Genomic DNA, 18513 nt, shown 5'->3' on the forward strand with positions numbered 1-18513 from the left:
TTGTCCCAGGATGCGACCCACACCAGTCTACTAATACCCAGGTACCTATTTCACTTATGGGTGAACAGGGACAGCGGGTGTCTTATGGAAACACGACTTAACGTTTTTCAGCCGTACCGGGGATCGAACCACGGACCTCAGTGTGTGAGCTGAGTGCGCTAGCAATCGAGCCCATGAAGTCAGTGGGAATTTACGTATCGGGTTATATTTAAGTTAAAGCTACGTAATATACATGTTAAGATCCATAATATCTGGGTCCTTAAGACCATTGTCAAATTTTTTGAATGTAATACAGCAGAAGCCTAAGATTATGTACTAACTCCGGTACGGCTGTAATAAGTAAATAAGTAAGTTTATGTATACACAAATACAGTTACATGGATTATCATACATAGTATATGTGTAGAGATCGTAGGATAACCCACAAAAGTCAGAGTGACTTATTTCCATTGGGGAAAACATTAGGGACGTGTTTCCGTAAGACACCCGCTGTCCATGTTCACTCATCAGTGTAAATGGGTACCTGGGTGTGGGTCGCATCCTGGGACAAAACTGACCTAATTTGCCCGAAATGTTTTGCATAACAAGCGGTTTTCTGTTATTTATTTATTTATTTATTTATTTATTTATTTATTTGAACTATTGTCAGCTAGAACTGATGTCAGCTAGGACTGTATACCTTGTACATGTACTTGTAGAAATTAAGATATTATTATTATTATTATTATTATTATTATTATTATTATTATTATTATTATTATTATTATTATATTAATTTACTTACTTGCTTACTTAAGTGTTTGCTTGCTTACGTATTTACTTGCTTACTTACGTATTTGTTTGCTTACGTATTTCCTTGTTTGCTTTACGTATTTGCTTGCTTACTTAATTGCGTATTTGCTTGTTCACTAACTTGCGTGTTTGCTTGCTTACTTACGCATTTACTTGCTTTCTTATTTAAACAACATCTCACTGGGGTCCTTCGAGTCCCTAATAATAGGCATACATGTGTATTAAATTATGTAGATTTATAAATGCATGTGTACGCAGATTAACTATTGTAAGATTAACTATTGTAACTATTTATATATGGTGTTTCTACGATATATATTTCTTCCGTTTATCAAGTCCTGTAAAATGAATCGGAGCAACACATGATTCGTGCGGCTGGCATACGTCACTCAACGTTTTCATATATGTTTTGGAACAATACGGAAACAAATGGTTTATAATATGCTCATAAATATTTAGTCAATTAAGTTATATTAAATGCTGTTTATTTAATTATTTTAGTTATATACGAAGGAAAAAGCATGAGATTCAAACTATGTTTACTATACGAACTTTTTCCATGAGCGTTCTTCTGTCCGATTTTATTTTTAATGGGAATACGGTTATTAATTTTAGACTGATTCCACTGCAATGCGACTTTCAAATTTGAAAGAGTCGTATATTAAGAGGCATATATCCCTAGCGATCAATATATGACTGATGTTGTTCGGGGAAGTGAGGCTTTCCATTAGCATGTGGCGGTCTAGGTCATGAATACGAACACTGGGTTTATCAGTGGTACAATCATAGTTGTGAAGTGTGTTGTGTTAAACATTTCTCTCACTTGTGATGCATTAAAACGCGCTGTCTTACGGTGACATGGGTAAGCTTCACTTGACTTTTATACATGAGTGCTAAAGCCAAGCACTCAGGGGTTAAGGAAGGCTGGAAGCCCCAGGGAAGTGTTTGAAAAGAGGATGAGTGTAGTGGGCTGGGTTGACAGGTGTCAGGCTGGGGCCTGCAGGCTGAAGACAGGGTCACGAAACACACCTTGACCATGATTACACTTGCCCAGGTACCTACCCGGGTACCTAGGTAAGTCACCTCCCCTGGTTACCAGATGGGTAACCGGGGGAGGGGACGAGTTCTTACACATGCTAATATCTGTTACGGTACCCTTGATCAAATTTGAAATACCCATGATAACGCTGGCCAGGTACCTGCCTAGGTGCCTGCCCAGGTACCTACCCAGGTACCTACCCAGGTACCTAATCAGGTACCTACCCAGGTACCTACCCAGGTACCTACCCAGGTACCTGCCCAGGTACCTGGGCAGGTACCTATGATCCCACTGGCCACCGAGACAGTTGCTTCTAGCCTCATAAAGAACAGTTCCTACCCAAAATAACCTGATAAACTATTATGCTTAAGTAAATTCAAACAACTACCTAAATTCATCATCTTTCACTATAAATGTGTAACTAAAAATTATTTATCTCTAACTCCCTCTCAAGAAAAAAGGGAAAGGTGACTTGATGCTTCTGATGGCCTCTTGATATGAGGAATTTGAATAATTTTCCCCCTCCTCAGATCAAACCAGATTACCAGTGGGAATAAATCACATTGTTTGATTTCTTTGAGCTGTCCTGGGTTAAATTCTGCATAATTTAATGTGTAAAAAGTTTGTAAAAGTTTAATGTATGAGGCCTAAATAAAAACTGATTAATTTACTCATGGGTTTATTACTTTGCTTTGATTATAATAATGATTAAATGGCAGTATAACAAAGCCTTATATGATAATTTAAGTTGCACTACGGTTTCAAAAACTCTTGAAGTTAGTATACATTCTTCTGTCATATTTTAAAAGATAATAATAATAATAAAATAATAATATAATAATAATAATAATGTCCTGCAGGGGTTGTTTTGATGCTAGTGGAGGGCTCTTGATTTAAGGAACTGAGGCTACTCAACTGTTTCTTAAATCAAACCTAATTATCTCCCATTCTTCAGGCACTATATGACCCCAACAGGTTTAGGGCTTCCCCATTAATATTATAATTCATTCAGGCTCACAATGCATGATTTATATACAGTTGTACATTTATACAATTGCAATCAACACAGTCTTATATGCATTGTATATACATTAATGGCAATTTATGTAGAATTAACGGGTAACAGGATATTCCCCACAAAATTCACTGTGGCTTATTTTTGTCTTATTAAACAAAATTCATAATATTGGAATCTGTATTTAACATAAGGCTCATAACTGACGTTAACCAAAATTGCAAAAGAAAATGTATTATAAGCCAGTTAAAAATTAACAAAATTACATTCACCACATTGTATGGTTACACAATGTGTATGGCATTTTACAATGACTATACAGTATACAATGCAATAAGAAGTATTTCTTATTGTATTTTTATTTGAAAACAACCATCTAACTAACCAGTGATGGCATGCATATTTCTGAATCAAATTAAAAATATTAGGACCCCAGTGGTAATAACTCATTTTATTTGACGGTACTGGGTTATTCTGTAAAGTCATTATGCCTTTAGTGATTATGTGTATAATGTAATCACTGGGATAAAATATACTCACAGTATTTAAAAAAACATTATTAGAAAGAATTTAAGTGGATTGTATGTCAGTTAATTAATCAGTCATGTCTATCCAGCTACATAGTTTTATTATCACTTGCATCAGTGTACAGTTTTATATAGGCTTCTTGTTGCCATAAGTCTTGCTTGAAAGATTTTGCAAAGAGGGAACTTCTTTGACATCGCTTTCCAATACAAACCTACCTGTATAAATCATGTCTTAATCTAAGGAATTGAACCTGGCCTCCTTTACATTGAATGTGAATGTCTCATTCCCCAGGCACTGCAACTGTATAATTTAATTACTGACACACACACACACACACACACGCACACACACACACACACACACACACACACACACACACACACACACACACACACACACACACACACACACACACACACACACACACACACACACACACATACACACACACACACGCTTCACTCTGGAGGTCCCAAGGTGGTAATAGCAGTGATGTATAACCCACCACAGAACAGCAGGAGGCCAAGGCAAGAGTACGACGAGAGCAATAGAGCGATGGTTGACACACTGGCTGCAGTGGCCAGAAGAGCTCATGCATGCAGGACAAAGCTCCTGATCATGGGTGACTTTAACCACAAGGAGATCGATTGGGAGAACTTGGAGCCATATGGGGGCCAAGATACATGGAGGGCTAAGATGATGGAGGTGGTACTGGAAAACTTCATGTACCAACACGTAAGGGACACTACAAGAGAGAGAGGAGAGGATGAACCAGCAAGACTGGACTAAGTATTCACCTTGAGTAGTGCAGATATCGAGGACATCACGTATGAAAGACCACTTGGGGCCAGGGATCATGTGGTTTTAAGCTTCGAATACACAGTAAAGCTACAAGTGGAGGGAGAAGCAGGAAGGCCAGGACGAATGAAACCAAACTACAAGAAAGGGGACTAAACGGGAATGAGGAACTTCCTGAACGGGGTTCAGTGGGACAGAGAACTGGCAGGGAAGCCAGTTAATGAGATGATGGAATATGTAGCAACAATATGCAAGGAGGCTGAGGAGAGGTTTGTACCCAAGGGTAACAGGAATAATGAAAAAGCCAGGATGAGCCCATGGTTCACCCAAAGGTGCTGGGAGGCAAAAACCAAGTGTGCTAGGGAATGGAAGAAATATAAAAGGCAAAGGACCCAGGAGAATAAGGAGAGCAGTCGTAGAGCCAGAAATGAATATGCACATAAGAAGGGAGGCCCAAAGACAATATGAAAATGACATAGCAGCAAAAGCCAAATCTGACCCGAAACTGTTATACAGCCACATCAGGAGGAAAACAACAGTCAGGGACCAGGTAATCAGGCTAAGGAAGGAAGGAGGAGAGACAACAAGAAATGACCGTGAAGTATGTGAGGAACTCAACAAGAGATTCAAAGAAGTGTTCACAGAGGAGACAGAAGGGGCTCCAGAAAGATGGAGAGGTGGGGCACACCACCAAGTGCTGGATACAGTGCACACAACTGAGGAAGAAGTGAAGAGGCTTCTGAGTGAGCTAGATACCTCAAAGGCAATGGGGCCAGATAAGATCTCCCTATGGGTCCTGAGAGAGGGAGCGGAGGCGCTATGTGTACCCCTAGCAACAATATTCAATACATCTATCGAAACAGGGAGATTGCCTGAGGCATGGAAGACAGCAAATGTAGTCCCAATCTTTAAAAAAGGAGACAGACATGAAGCACTAAACTACAGACCAGTGTCACTGACATGTATAGCATGCAAAATCATGGAGAAGATTATCAGGAGAAGAGTGGTGGAACATCTAGAAAGGAATGATCTCATAACCAGCAGCCAACATGGTTTCAGGGACGGGAAATCCTGTGTCACAAACCTACTGGAGTTCCTTGACAAGGTGACAGCAGTAAGATAAGAGAGAGAGGGGTGGGTGGATTGCATATTCTTGGACTGCAAGAAGGCGTTTGACACAGTTCCACACAAGAGATTAGTGCAAAAACTGGAGGACCAGGCAGGGATCATAGGGAAGGCACTACAGTGGATCAGGGAATACTTGTCAGGAAGACAGCAGCTAGTCATGGTACGTGGCGAGGTGTCAGAGTGGGCACCTGTGACCAGCGGGGTCCCACAGGGGTCAGTCCTAGGACCAGTGCTGTTTCTGGTATTTGTGAACGACATGACGGAAGGAATAGACTCTGAGGTGTCCCTGTTTGCAGATGACGTGAAGTTGATGAGAAGAGTTCACTCGATCGAAGACCATGCAGAACTACAAAGGGATCTGGACAGGCTGCAGACCTGGTCCAGCAATTGGCTCCAGGAGTTCAATCCCACCAAGTGCAAAGTCATGAAGATTGGGGAAGGGCAAAGAAGACCGCAGACAGAGTACAGGCTAAGGGGCCCAGAGACTACAAACCTCACTCAAGGAAAAAGATCTTGGGGTGAGTATAACACCAGGCACATCTGAAGCGCACATCAACCAAATAACGGCTGCAGCATATGGGCTCCTAACAAACCTCAGAACAGCATTCCGACATCTTAATAAGGAATCGTTCAGGACCCTGTACACCGTGTAGGTTAGGCCCATATTGGAGTATGTGGCACCAGTTTGGAACCCACACCTAGCCAAGCACGTAAAGAAACTAGAGAAAGTGCAAAGGTTTGCAACAAGGCTAGTCCCAGAGCTAAGAGGTATGTCCTACGAGGAGAGGTTAAGGGAAATCAACCTGACGACACTGGAGGACAGGAGAGAGGGGGGGACATGATAACGACATACAAAATACTGAGAGGAATTGACAAGGTGGACAAAGACAGGATGTTCCAGAGATTGGACACAGTAACAAGGGGGAACAGTTGGAAGGTGAAGACACAGATGAATCACAGGGATGTTAGGAACTATTTTTTCAGCCACAGAGTAGTCAGTAAGTTGAATAGTTTGGGAAGCGATGTAGTGGACGCAGGATCCATACATAGCTTTAAGCAGAGGTATGATGAAGCTCACGGTTCAGGGAGAGTGACCTAGTAGCGATCAGTGAAGAGACGGGGCCAGGAGCTAGGACTCGACCCCTGCAACCTCAACTAGGTGAGTACAACTAGGTGAGTACACACACACATACACACACACACACACATACACATACACATACACACAGGATGTAGCCAGGAGCTAGGACTCGACCCCTGCAACCACAAATATGTGAGTACACACACATACACACACACACACACATACATACACACACATACACACACACACACACATACACACACACATACACACACACATACACACACACATACACATACATACACACACATGCACACACACACACACACACACACACACACACACACACACACACACACACACACACACACACACACTGCACTGCAATGGATCAGAGAATACCTAACAGGGAGGCAACAGCGAGTCATGGTCCGTGATGAGGTATCACAATGGGCGCCAGTGACGAGCAGGGTCCCACAGGGGTCAGTCCTGGGACCAGTGCTATTCTTGGTATATGTGAACGAGATGACGGAAGAGATAGACTCAGAAGTGTCCCTGTTTGCAGATGACGTGAAGTTAATGAGGAGAATTAAATCAGATGCGGACCAGACAGGTCTACAGAGAGACCTGGACAGGCTGGATGTGTGGTCCAGAAACTGGCTCCTAGAATTTAACCCCGCCAAATGCAAAGTCATGAAGATCGGAGGAGGGCAAAGAAGACTGCAGACAGAGTATAGGCTAGGTGGCCAAAGGCTGCAAACCTCACTCAAGGAGAAAGACCTAGGAGTGAGTATAATACAGAGTACATCGCCAGACGCACACATTAACCAGATAACTGCTGCGGCATATGGGCGCTTGGCAAACCTGAGAATAGCGTTCCGGTACCTCAGTAAGGAATCGTTCAAGACTTTATACACTCTGTACGTCAGGCCCATACTGGAGTACGCAGCACCAGTTTGGAACCCACACCTGGTCAAATACGTCAAGAAATTAGAGAAAGTGCAATGGTTTGCAACAAGGCTAGTTCCAGAGCTAAGGGGAATGTCCTATGAAGAAAGTTTAAGGGAAATCGGTCTGAGAACACTGGAGGACAGGAGGTCAGGGGAGACATGATAACGACATACAAAATACTGCGTGGAATAGACAAGGTGGACAGAGACAGGATGTTCCAGAGATGGGACACAGCAACAAGGGGTCACAATTGGAAGCTGAAGACTCAGATGAGTCAAAGGGATGTTAGAAAGTATTTCTTCAGTCATAGAGTAGTTAGGAAGTGGAATAGTCTGGCAAGCAGTGTAGTGGAGGCAGGAACTATACATAGTTTAAAGACGAGGTATGATAAAGCTCACGGAGCAGGGGGAGAGAGGACCTAGTAGCGGTCGGTGAAGAGGCGGGGCCAGGAGCTGAGTCTCGACCCCTGCAACCACAATTAGGTGAATTAGGTGAGTACACACACACACACACACACATTATTGTGCCCACGAACGAGTGGTATTGATCGATAACACTGCGACGAGGCAAGGACTCGAACCCATGCAGCTTTGGCCTGCCTCATTGTGGGCGAAAACTCACGACGCCTTAATCCATTGGACCATACAATCCTTAAGTTTAGCGCATCCAGCGGAACTGGATGTTGTACTCGCTACCCAAGGACATATGATGGTGTGGATGACGTTAGGCTAATTTCATTCTAGTCCCTGTTTGGTGTACTAGTACAACGAGCAGTATTTTATATTATTGTGCCCATGAACGAGTGGTATTGATCAATAACAAATACACACACACACACACATATATATTATATATATATATATATATATATATATATATATATATATATATATATATATATATAAATTCAAGGATTATGTAGTGTAAAATAAGGATTGGATGTGAAAAGTAGGTTATAGTAAGCGTTTATGCACCTGGAGAAGAGAGAAGTGTAGAGGAGAAAGAGAGAGATTTTGGGAAATGTTGAGTGAGTGAATGGGAGAGTTTTGAACCAAGTGAGAGAGTACTTGTGGTTGGGGATCTCAATGCTAAAGTGCATAAAATGTTGTGGAGGGAGTAAGAGAGAGAGAGAGATTTCGTTCGGATTTTTAACCCCGGATGGTTAGCCACCCAGGATAACCCAAGAAAGTCAGTGCGTCATCGAGGACTGTCTAACTTATTTCCATTGGGGTCCTTAATCTTGTCCCCCAGGATGCGACCCACACCAGTCGACTAACACCCAGGTACCTATTTGCTGCTAGGTGAACAGGACAACAGGTGTAAGGAAACGTGTCGAAATGTTTCCACCCGCCGGGAATCGAACCCGGGCCTTCCGTGTGTGAATCGGGAGCTTTAGCCACCGGGCCACCGGGCCCGGTGAATTTGGGTGCCAGGGGTAAATGAAAATAGGGAGCCTTTAACTGAGCTATGTGTAGAAAGAGGTTTAGTAAAAAGTAATACATATTTTATGAAAAAGAGGATAAATAAGTATTCAAGGTATGATATAGCATGTAATGAAAGTAGTTTGTTAGATTATGTATTGGTGGATAAAAGGTTGATGGGTAGGCTTCAGGATGTACATGTTTATGGAGGGGCAACGGATATATCGGATCGTTATTTACTTGTAGCTACAGTTAGAGTAAGAGGTAGATGGGACAAAAGGAAAATGGCTACAACAAGAAAGAGGGAAGAGGAAGTTAGGGTGAGATATAAACAACTATTGGCAGAAAGGTAGGCTAATGAAAATATGAGTAGTGAGGGGCAAGGGGGGTTGAAGAGGGTTGTGATAGTTTTAAAAATGCAGTATTAGAATGTGGGGCAGAAGTTTGTGGCTATAGGAGGGTGGGTGCAGGAGGAAAGAGGAGTGATTGGTGGAATGATGAAGTAAAGGGTGTGATAAAAGAGAAAAAGGTGGCTTATGAGAGGTTTTTACCAAGTAGAAATGTTGTAAGAAGAGCAGAGTATATGGAGAGTAAAAGAAAGGTGAAGAAAGTGGTGAGAGAGTGCAAAAAGAGAGCAGATGAAAGAGTGGGAGAGGCACTTCCAAGAAATTTTTCCTGAAAATAAGAAAAAAATTTGGAGTGAGACAAACAAGTTAAGAAAGCTTAGGGAACGAATGGATTTGTCAGTTAAAAACAGAGTAGGGGAGTTAATAGATGGGGAGCTGGAGGTACTGGGTAGATGGCGGGAATATTTTGTGGATCTTTTAAATATCAATGAAGAAAGGGAGGTGGTAATTTCATGCACTGGCCAGGGAGGTATAACATCTTTTAGAGTGAAGAAGAGCAGAATGTAAGTGTGGGGGAGGTACGTGAGGCATTAAGTAGAATGAAAGGGGGTAAAGCAGCTGGAACTGATGGGATCATGACAGAAATGGTAAAAGCAGGGGGGAGATAGTGTGCTCTAGTGGTTGGTATTTTTGTTTAATAAATGTATGAAAGAGGCGAAGGTACCTAGGGATTGCCAGAGAGGATGTATAGTTCCTTTACATAAAGGGAAGGGGGACAAAAGATATTGTAAAAATTGTAGGGGAGTAAGGTTACTGAGTATACTAGGTAAAGTGTACGGTAGGGTTATTATTGAAAGAATTAGAGGTAAGACAGAGAGTAGGATTGCAGATGAGCAAGGAGGCTTTATAGTGGGTAGGGGATATGTAGATCAAGGATTTAGAATAGGCATAGGTGGCAGATGTTGCAAGTGTATGGAATAGGTAGTAAGTTACTAAATGCTGTAAAGAGTTTTTATGAGGATAGTGAGGCTCAGGTTAGGGTGTGCAGGAGAGAGGGAGATTACTTCCCGGTAAAAGTAGGTCTTAGACAGGGATGTGTAATGTCACCATGGTTGTTTAATATATTTATAGATGAGGTTGTAACAGAGGTAAATTCTAGTGTGTTGGGGAGAGTAGTGGGATTAAATTATGTGGAATCAAGTACAAAAGGGGAGTTGACACAGTTACTTTTTGCTGATGATACTGTGCTTATGGGAGATTCTATAGAAAAGTTGCAAAGGTTAGTGGACGAGTTTGTGAGGGTGTGTAAAAGTAGAAAGTTTAAAGTGAACATAGATAAGAGTAAGGTGATGAGGGTATCAAATGATTTAGATAAAAAAAATTAGATATGACATTGGAGAGAAGGAGTATGGAAGAAGTGAAAGTTTTCAGATATTTGGGAGTTGGCTTGTCAGCGGATGGGTTTATGAAGAATGAGGTTAACCATAGAACTGATGAAGGAACAAAGGTGAATGGTGTGTTGAGGTATGTGTGGAGACAAAAACGTTATGTATGGAGGCAAAGAAGGGAATGTTTGAAAGTATAGTGGCACCAACACACTTTATATGGGTGTGAAGCTTGGGCTGTAAATGCTGCAGCAAGGAGGCGGCTGGAGGCAGTGGACATGTCCTGTCTAAGGGCAATGTGCGGTGTAAATATTATGCAGAGAATTCGGTGTGAAAATTAGGAGGTGTGGAATTACTAAAAGTATTAGAGGGCTGAAGAGGGGTTGTTGAGGTGGTTTGGTCATTTAGAGAGAATGGATCAAAGTAGAATGACTTGGAGAGCATATAAATCTGTAGAGGAAGGAAGGAGGGGTAGGGGTTGCCTCGAGAAAGTTGGAGGGCGGGGGTAAAGGAGGTTTTGTGGGCGAGGGGCTTGGACTTCCAGCAAGCATGTGTGAGCGTGTTAGATAAGAGTAAATGGAGACGAATGTTTTTTGGGACTTGACGAGCTGTTGGAGTGTGAGCAGAGTAATAGTGAAGGGATTCAGGGAAACCGGTTATTATAGATTTAGCAGGACTCAAGTCCTGGAAATGGGAAGTACAGTGCCTGCACTTTAAAGGAGGGGTCTGTGATATTGACAGTTTGGAGGAACTCCTAAACTGTCGTATCTGAGTGCCTCTGCAAAGACAGTGATTATGTATGAGTGAGGTGAAAGTGTTGAATGATGAAAGCATTTTCTCTTTGGGGATTTTCTTTCGTTTTGAAACTCCCTGCCTTGGTGGGAGACTGCCAACTTGTTGGAATATATATATATATATATATATATATATATATATATATATATATATATATATATATATATATATGCAAGGGATTCGCAAGAGCAGGCGAAATATACACAAACACTGATCTCTGGCTGAAGGAGACTCGAACCTACGAACCTTGGAACAAGGTATGCACTGCTATACCATTCTCACGACACTGGGCCAATACCTTGCGTACCTTGTTCCAAGGTTCGTAGGTTCGAGTCTCCTTCAGCCAGAGATCAGTGTTTGTGTATATTTCGCCTGCTCTTGCGAATTCCTTGCGTTGTTAAAATCTCTAGTAAGGCTGATGCATGCAGGGGATGAGATGAAAAGCTGTAAGCCTTCTCCCTGAAAGCTGGCTGCCTTGGATCAAAGTCTAGCGCAAGCTGGATGCCAAGGTATTGGTCCAGTGTGGTGAGAATGGTATAGCACTGCGTACCTTGTTCCAAGGTTCGTAGGTTCGAGTCTCCTTCAGCCAGAGATCAGTGTTTATATATATATATATGTCGTGCCGAATATGTAAAACTGGTCAATTAGCAAGAACTCATTTAAAATTATGTCCTTTCTAAAAATTTCTCTTATACGTTTAAAGATATATTTTTTTCATTAATGTTAATGTAAAAATTTGTAATTTTGCACCAAAAACATCTTAGAAAACTTACCTAACCTTATTATAGCAAGCGCAATTTATTTTAGCCTAACCCAACTAAATATATTTTAAATACGTTTACAATAATTTAGTACTAAACAAACACAATCAAATATATTTTTTTCGTTAGGTTAAGAATGATTTTGGCGAAATTATTGCATACACAAATTTTCACTTGTCTTATATGGCAAGATGAGCGTTGCTATTTAAGCCAAGATCGCAAGTTCTGCCTATTCGGCACTACACACACACATATATATATATATATATATATATATATATATATATATATATATATATATATATATATATATATATTCCATAGGGAAGTGTAACAGAATTCTTCCTATGTAAGCAATGCGTGTCGTAAGAGGCAACTAAAATGCCGGGAGGTAGAGGCTAGTAGCCCTGTCACCTGTATATATATTACTAAATATATAAGGAGAAACTTATATTTTTTCTTATGGGCCACCCCTCCATGGTGGGATACGGCAGGTTTGTTGAAAGATATATATATATATATATATATATATATATATATATATATATATATATATATATATATATATATATATTATATATATATATATATATATATATATATATATATATATATATATATATATATATATATATATATATATATATATATATATCGGCTGTTTCCCGCCGAGGCAGGGTGACCCAGAAAGAAAGAAAAATATTTTCATCATCATCATTCAACATTCACCATCACTCATACATAATCACTGTCTTTGCAGAGGCGCTCAGATACCACAGTTTATAAAACCCTCCAAACTGCCAATACGTATCTTAAAGCCCTCTTTTAAAGCACAGGCATTGTACTTCCCATTTCCAGGACTCAAGCCCGTCTAACCAGTTTCCCTGAATGCCTTCACAAAATATTACCCTTCTCACACTCCAACAGCTCATCAGGTCCCAAAACCCATTCGTCTCCATTCACTCCTATCTAACACGCTCACACATACTTGCTGGAAAATGTGTGTGTGTGTACTCACCTAGTTGTACTCATCTAGTTGAGGTTGCAGGGGTCGAGTCCTAGCTCCTGGCCCCCGCCTCTTCACTGGTCGCTACTAGGTCACTCTCCCTGAACCGTGAGCTTTATCATACCTCTGCTTAAAGCTATGTATGGATCCTGCCTCCACTACATCGCTTCCCAAACTATTCCACTTCCTGACTACTCTGTGGCTGAAGAAATGCTTCCTAACATCCATGTGATTCATCTGTGTCTTCAGCTTCCAACTGTGTCCCCTTGTTGCTGTGTCCCATCTCTGGAACATCCTGTCTTTGTCCACCTTGTCAATTCCTCTCAGTATTTTGTATGTCGTTATGTCCTCCCTATCTCTCCTGTCCTCCAGTGTCGTTAGGACGATTTCCCTTAACCTTCCCTCGTAGGACATACCCCTTAGCTCTGGGACTAGTCTTGTTGCAAACCTTTGCACTTTCTCTAGTTTCTTTACGTGCTTGGCTAGGTGTGGGTTCCAAACTGGTGCCGCATACTGCAATATAAGCCTAACGTACACGGTGTACAGGGTCCTGAACGATTCCTTATTAAGATGTCGGAATGCTGTTCTGAGGTTTGCTAGACACCCATATGCTGCAGCAGTTATTTGGTTGATGTGCGCTTCAGGAGATGTGCCTGGTGTTATGCTCACCCCAAGATCTTTTTCCTTGAGTGAGATTTGCAGTCTCTGGCCCCTAGACTGTACTCCGTCTGCAGTCTTCTTTGCCCTTCCCCAATCTTCATGACTTTGCACTTGGTGGGGTTGAACTCCTGGAGCCAATTGCTGGACCAGGTCTGCAGCCTGTCCAGATCCCTTTGTAGTTCTGCCTGGTCTTCGATCTAATGAATTCTTCTCATCAACTTCACGTCATCTGCAAACAGGGACACTTCGGAGTCTATTCCTTTCGTCATGTCGTTCACAAATATCAGAAACAGCACTGGTCCTAGGGCTGACCCCTGTGGGACCCCGCTGGTCACAGGTGCCCACTCTGACACCTCGCCATGTACCATGACTTGCTGCTGTCATACTGACAAGTATTCCCTGATCCATTGTAGTGCCTTCCCTGTTATCCCTACTTGGTCTTCCAGTTTTTGCACTAATCTCTTGTGTGGAACTGTGTCAAATGCCTTCTTGCAATCCACCCACCCCTCTCTCTCTCTTGTCTTACTGCTGTCACCATGTCATAGAACTCCAGTAGGTTTGTGACACAGGATTTCCTGTCCCTGAAAACATGTTGGCTGCTGATGAGATCGTTCCTCTCTAGGTGTTCCACCACTCTTCTGATAATCTTCTCCATGACTTTGCATACTATACATGTCAGTGACACTGGTCTGTAGTTTAGTGCTTCATGTCTGTCTCCATTTTTAAAGATTGGGACTACATTTGCTGTCCTCCATGCCTCAGGCAATGTGTGTGTGTGTGTGTGTGTGTGTGTGTGTGTGTGTGTGTGTGTGTGTGTGTGTGTGTGTGTGTGTGTATGTGTGTGTATGTGTGTGTGTGTACTCGCCTATTTGTAGTTGCAGGGATCGAATCATAGCTCTTGGCCCTGATTCTTGACTGATTGCTACTGGGTCCTCTCTCCCTGCTCCATGAACTTTATCGAACCTCGTCTTAAAACTATGTATAGTTCCTGCCTCCACTACGTCACTTTCTAGGCTATTCCCCTGCCTGACAACTCTGTGACTGAAGAAATACTTCCTAATATCCCTTTGATTCATCTGACTTTTCAGCTTCCAATTGTGACCTCTTGTTTCTGTGTCCCATCTCTGGAACATCATGTCTTTGTCCACCTTGTCTATTCTGTGCAGTATTTTATGTGTCTTTATCATGTCTCCCCTGACCCTCCTGTTCTCCAGTGTTGTCAGGCCAATTTCCCTTAACCTTTCTTCGTAGGACTATCTCCTTAGCTCAGGGACTAGTCTTGCTGCAAACCTTTGTACTTTCTCTAATTTCTTGACGTGCTTGGCCAGATGTGGATTCCAAACTGGTGCTGCATACTCCAGTATGGGCCTGACGTTCAGAATCTTGAACGATTCCTTACTGAGGTATCGGAATGCTATCCTTAGGTTTGCCAGACACCCGTATGCTGCAGCAGTTATTTGATTGATGTGCGCCTCAGGAGATGTGCTCAGTATTATACTCATCCCAAAATCTTTTTCCTTGAGTGAGGTTTGCAGTCTTTGGCCACCTAGACTATACTGTGTATGTGGTCTTCTTTGCTCTTCCCCGATCTTCAGAACTTTGCATTTGGCAGGGTTAAATTCAAGGAGCCAGTTGCAGGACCAGGTTTGTAGCCTGTCCAGGTCTCTTTGTAGTCCTGCCTGATCCTCGACTGATTTGATTCTCCTCATTAACTTCACATCATCTGCAAAAAAGGACACTTCTGAGTCTATCCCTTCTGTTATGTCATTCACATATATCAAAAACAGCACAGGTCCTAAGACTAACCCCTGTGGAACCCCGCTTGTCGCAGGTGCCCATTCTGACACCTCGCCATGTACCATGACTCGTTGCTTCCCTGTCAGGTATTCTCTGATCCATTGCAGTGCCTTTCCTGTTAGGTGAGCCTGATCCTCTAGCTTTTGCAGTAACCTCTTGTGGGGGACTGTGTCGAAGGACTTCTTGCAGTCTGTCCACCCCTCTCTTGTCTTACTTCTGTCACCTTGTCATAAAATTCCAGTAGGTTTGTGACACAGGATTTTCCTTCCCTGAAACCATGCTGGTTGTCGATTAAACACTTGTTTCTCTCCAGGTGCTCCACCACTCCACCACTCTTCCTGATGATCTCCCTGACTTTGTATACTATACATGTTAGTGACACAGGTGTGTAGTTTAATGTCTCGTGTCTGTCTCCTTTTTTAAAAACTGGGATTACATTTGCCATCTTCCATACCTCAGCGAGTTGCCCAGTTTCAATGGATGTGTTGAAGATCTTTGTTAGTGGCACATACAGCATCTCTGCTCCCTCTCTAACAACTCATGGAGAGGTGTTGTCAGGTCCCACTGCCTTTGAAGTATCAAGTTCACATAGCTTCTTCACCACCTCCTCGGTTTTGTGTACCTCATCCAGCACTTGTTGGTGTACATCCCTGTTTTGATTTCCTGGAGTTCTTCCAGTTTCCACTGTAAATACTTCTTTAAATGAGTGTTCGCATCGCTATTGGACCATGCGGACGTGCTGCGCAGTAGCTCCTGATTGAGTTGGCTTTTGCGCAGTGTTGACGTGTACTTAGCTCTGTGAAGACCTGTTTGTGCGCTCTCTACGAATTGAAGCAAGATGCCCTCCATCAAGCAACTTTACCAACAGCTTAAAGAAGAATTGAGGATGGCGAAGTTGGAGATTCGGCGACTGACCGAGGAAAACAAGAAGATTCGTAGTAGTCCTCCTGTTTTGAGTCCTCAGGTCAAGAAGGGAAACTGGTCAGTGGCTGGACAGCAGGGAACGAATTTGATGATCAAGAGGACGAATGGAAAGGTAGAAACGATGAAGAAGAGACTGCCGTGGAAACTGTTGTGGAAACATCTAATACATTCTCAGTGCTACCCGACGAATGTGAGTCGACTACTGGGAACAACACGACGAACGACACCAAGGAAGGTAAGAATATTGTTGTTGTTGGGGATAGCCAAGTTAGGTATATGGATAGGGCGTTCTGCTTGAAGGACAGGAGTAGGAGACAGAGTTTGCTTTCCTGGGGCTGGGATGGAGGATATTGTTAGCCATCTGGATGACATCATGAGAGGTAATGGGAGCAATCCTATTATCTGTCTCAGTGCTGGAGGCAACGATGTTGGCAGACGTAGGAGTGAAGACCTGATTAGCAGGTATAGGTCAGCAATAGAAATAATTAGGAGTAAGGGTGGGAACCCTGTCATATGTGGTATTTTGCCAAGGAGAGGAGTTGGAAATGAATGGTTGTCCAGGGCAATTGGTGTCAATTGCTGGCTGGACAAATACTGTAAGGAAAATGCGGTAACATTCATTGACAACTGGGACCTCTTCTATGGCAGGAATGACATGTATGCCAGGGATGGGGTTCACTTACCTAGGTCTGGGGTGGTAGCACTGACAACTGCAGTGGAGGGAGCAGTTAGGACTTTAAACTAGGAATAGTTAGTGATATGGGTTTTGGCAGGAAAACAGTGAAGTCCCAGTGTAGTAATATTATGAGTTCTAGGGAAACTAGTAATAAGCAGAACGAGGTAGATATTGAAAAGCCAGGGACTTTGGGTGATAAGGACAGTAATAGGTTTAGTAGAAAAACAGAAATGAGCAGGAAGGGTAAAGAGAAAGGAGAGTCTTTCAATGTTTATTATGCTAATTGCCGTAGTTTTAGGAATAAGATGGACGAGTTGAGATTAGTTGCTAGTACAGGTAACATTGATGTATTTGCCTTAACTGAGACGTGGTTTAATTCAAAAAGTCGGGACATGCCTGCGGAATGTCATATTCAGGGTTTTAAATTGTTCCAAGTAGATAGAAGTATCGGGAAGGGGGGTGGGGTGGCATTGTATGTCCGAGATCGCTTGAACTGTTGCATAAAAACGGGTATTAAGTCTGAAGTAACACATACAGAGTGTTTGGATAGAATTTTCAGAGGGGCATGTAAAAATTATTTTAGGAGTGATATACTGTCCCCCAAACTTAGATAGGGACCAAGGGAGACTACTATGGGAGGAAATTGTTAAGGCCACAAGGCACGATAATGTAGTAATTCTAGGAGACTTTAACTTTAGTCATATTGATTGGAATTTCTTGACTGGGAATTTAGAATCATACGACTTCTTAGAAGTAGTTCAGGATTGTTTTTTGAAGCAGTTTGTGACAGAACCTACAAGGGGAAATAACCTGCTTGACTTAGTTATGGCAAACAATGAATCCCTTGTTAATAATTTAGAAATTTCAGAGGAACTGGGTGCTAGCGACCACAAATCAATTACATTTAGCATTGAATGGAAGTACGATAGTAACGATAACTCAGTAACAGTCCCAGATTTTCGCTTAGCAGATTACGATGGGCTTAGAGAACACTTATCTGTTGACTGGGGTAACGAAGTGAGCTATCAATATGACAGTTTTCTGAACACTATACATGCTGCTCAAAGAACGTTTATCCCATATATAGAAATTAGATCAAATAGAAATGACCCAAAATGGATGAATAATAGCTCAAATATCTACTACGGCATAAGAAAGGAATTTATAGGCGTATCAAAAGAGGTGAGGGTCATCTTATGAATCAGTATATTGACATTAAGAGGGACATTAAAAAGGGGATAAGAAAAGCTAAAAGGGACTATGAAATTAAAGTTGGTAGGGATTCTAAAACTAACCCAAAAAGTTTTTTCCAGGTCTATAGAACAAAAGTCAGAGATAAGATAGGTCCCCTTAAAAATAACTATGGGCACCTTACTGACAAAGAGAATGAAATGTGCTCTATTTTT

At 42.0% G+C, this 18513-nt stretch overlaps 1 protein-coding gene across 1 annotated transcript in view; it reads left to right on the forward strand.

The window, feature by feature from the left end:
* Positions 1–1521: 1521 nt before the first annotated feature.
* The window catches only part of LOC138852502 (SH3 domain-containing kinase-binding protein 1-like), a 623965-nt gene continuing 606973 nt past the window's right edge, over positions 1522–18513 (forward strand). The window contains exon 1 of the mRNA XM_070083743.1: positions 1522–1654. Coding sequence (XP_069939844.1) covers positions 1651–1654 — 4 coding nt within the window. The 5' untranslated portion in view covers positions 1522–1650. The remainder of the gene's footprint in view (positions 1655–18513) is intronic.

This window comes from Cherax quadricarinatus, chromosome 10 (assembly GCF_038502225.1).
Source record: "Cherax quadricarinatus isolate ZL_2023a chromosome 10, ASM3850222v1, whole genome shotgun sequence".
In the NCBI taxonomy this organism is placed as follows: Eukaryota; Metazoa; Arthropoda; class Malacostraca; order Decapoda; family Parastacidae; genus Cherax; species Cherax quadricarinatus.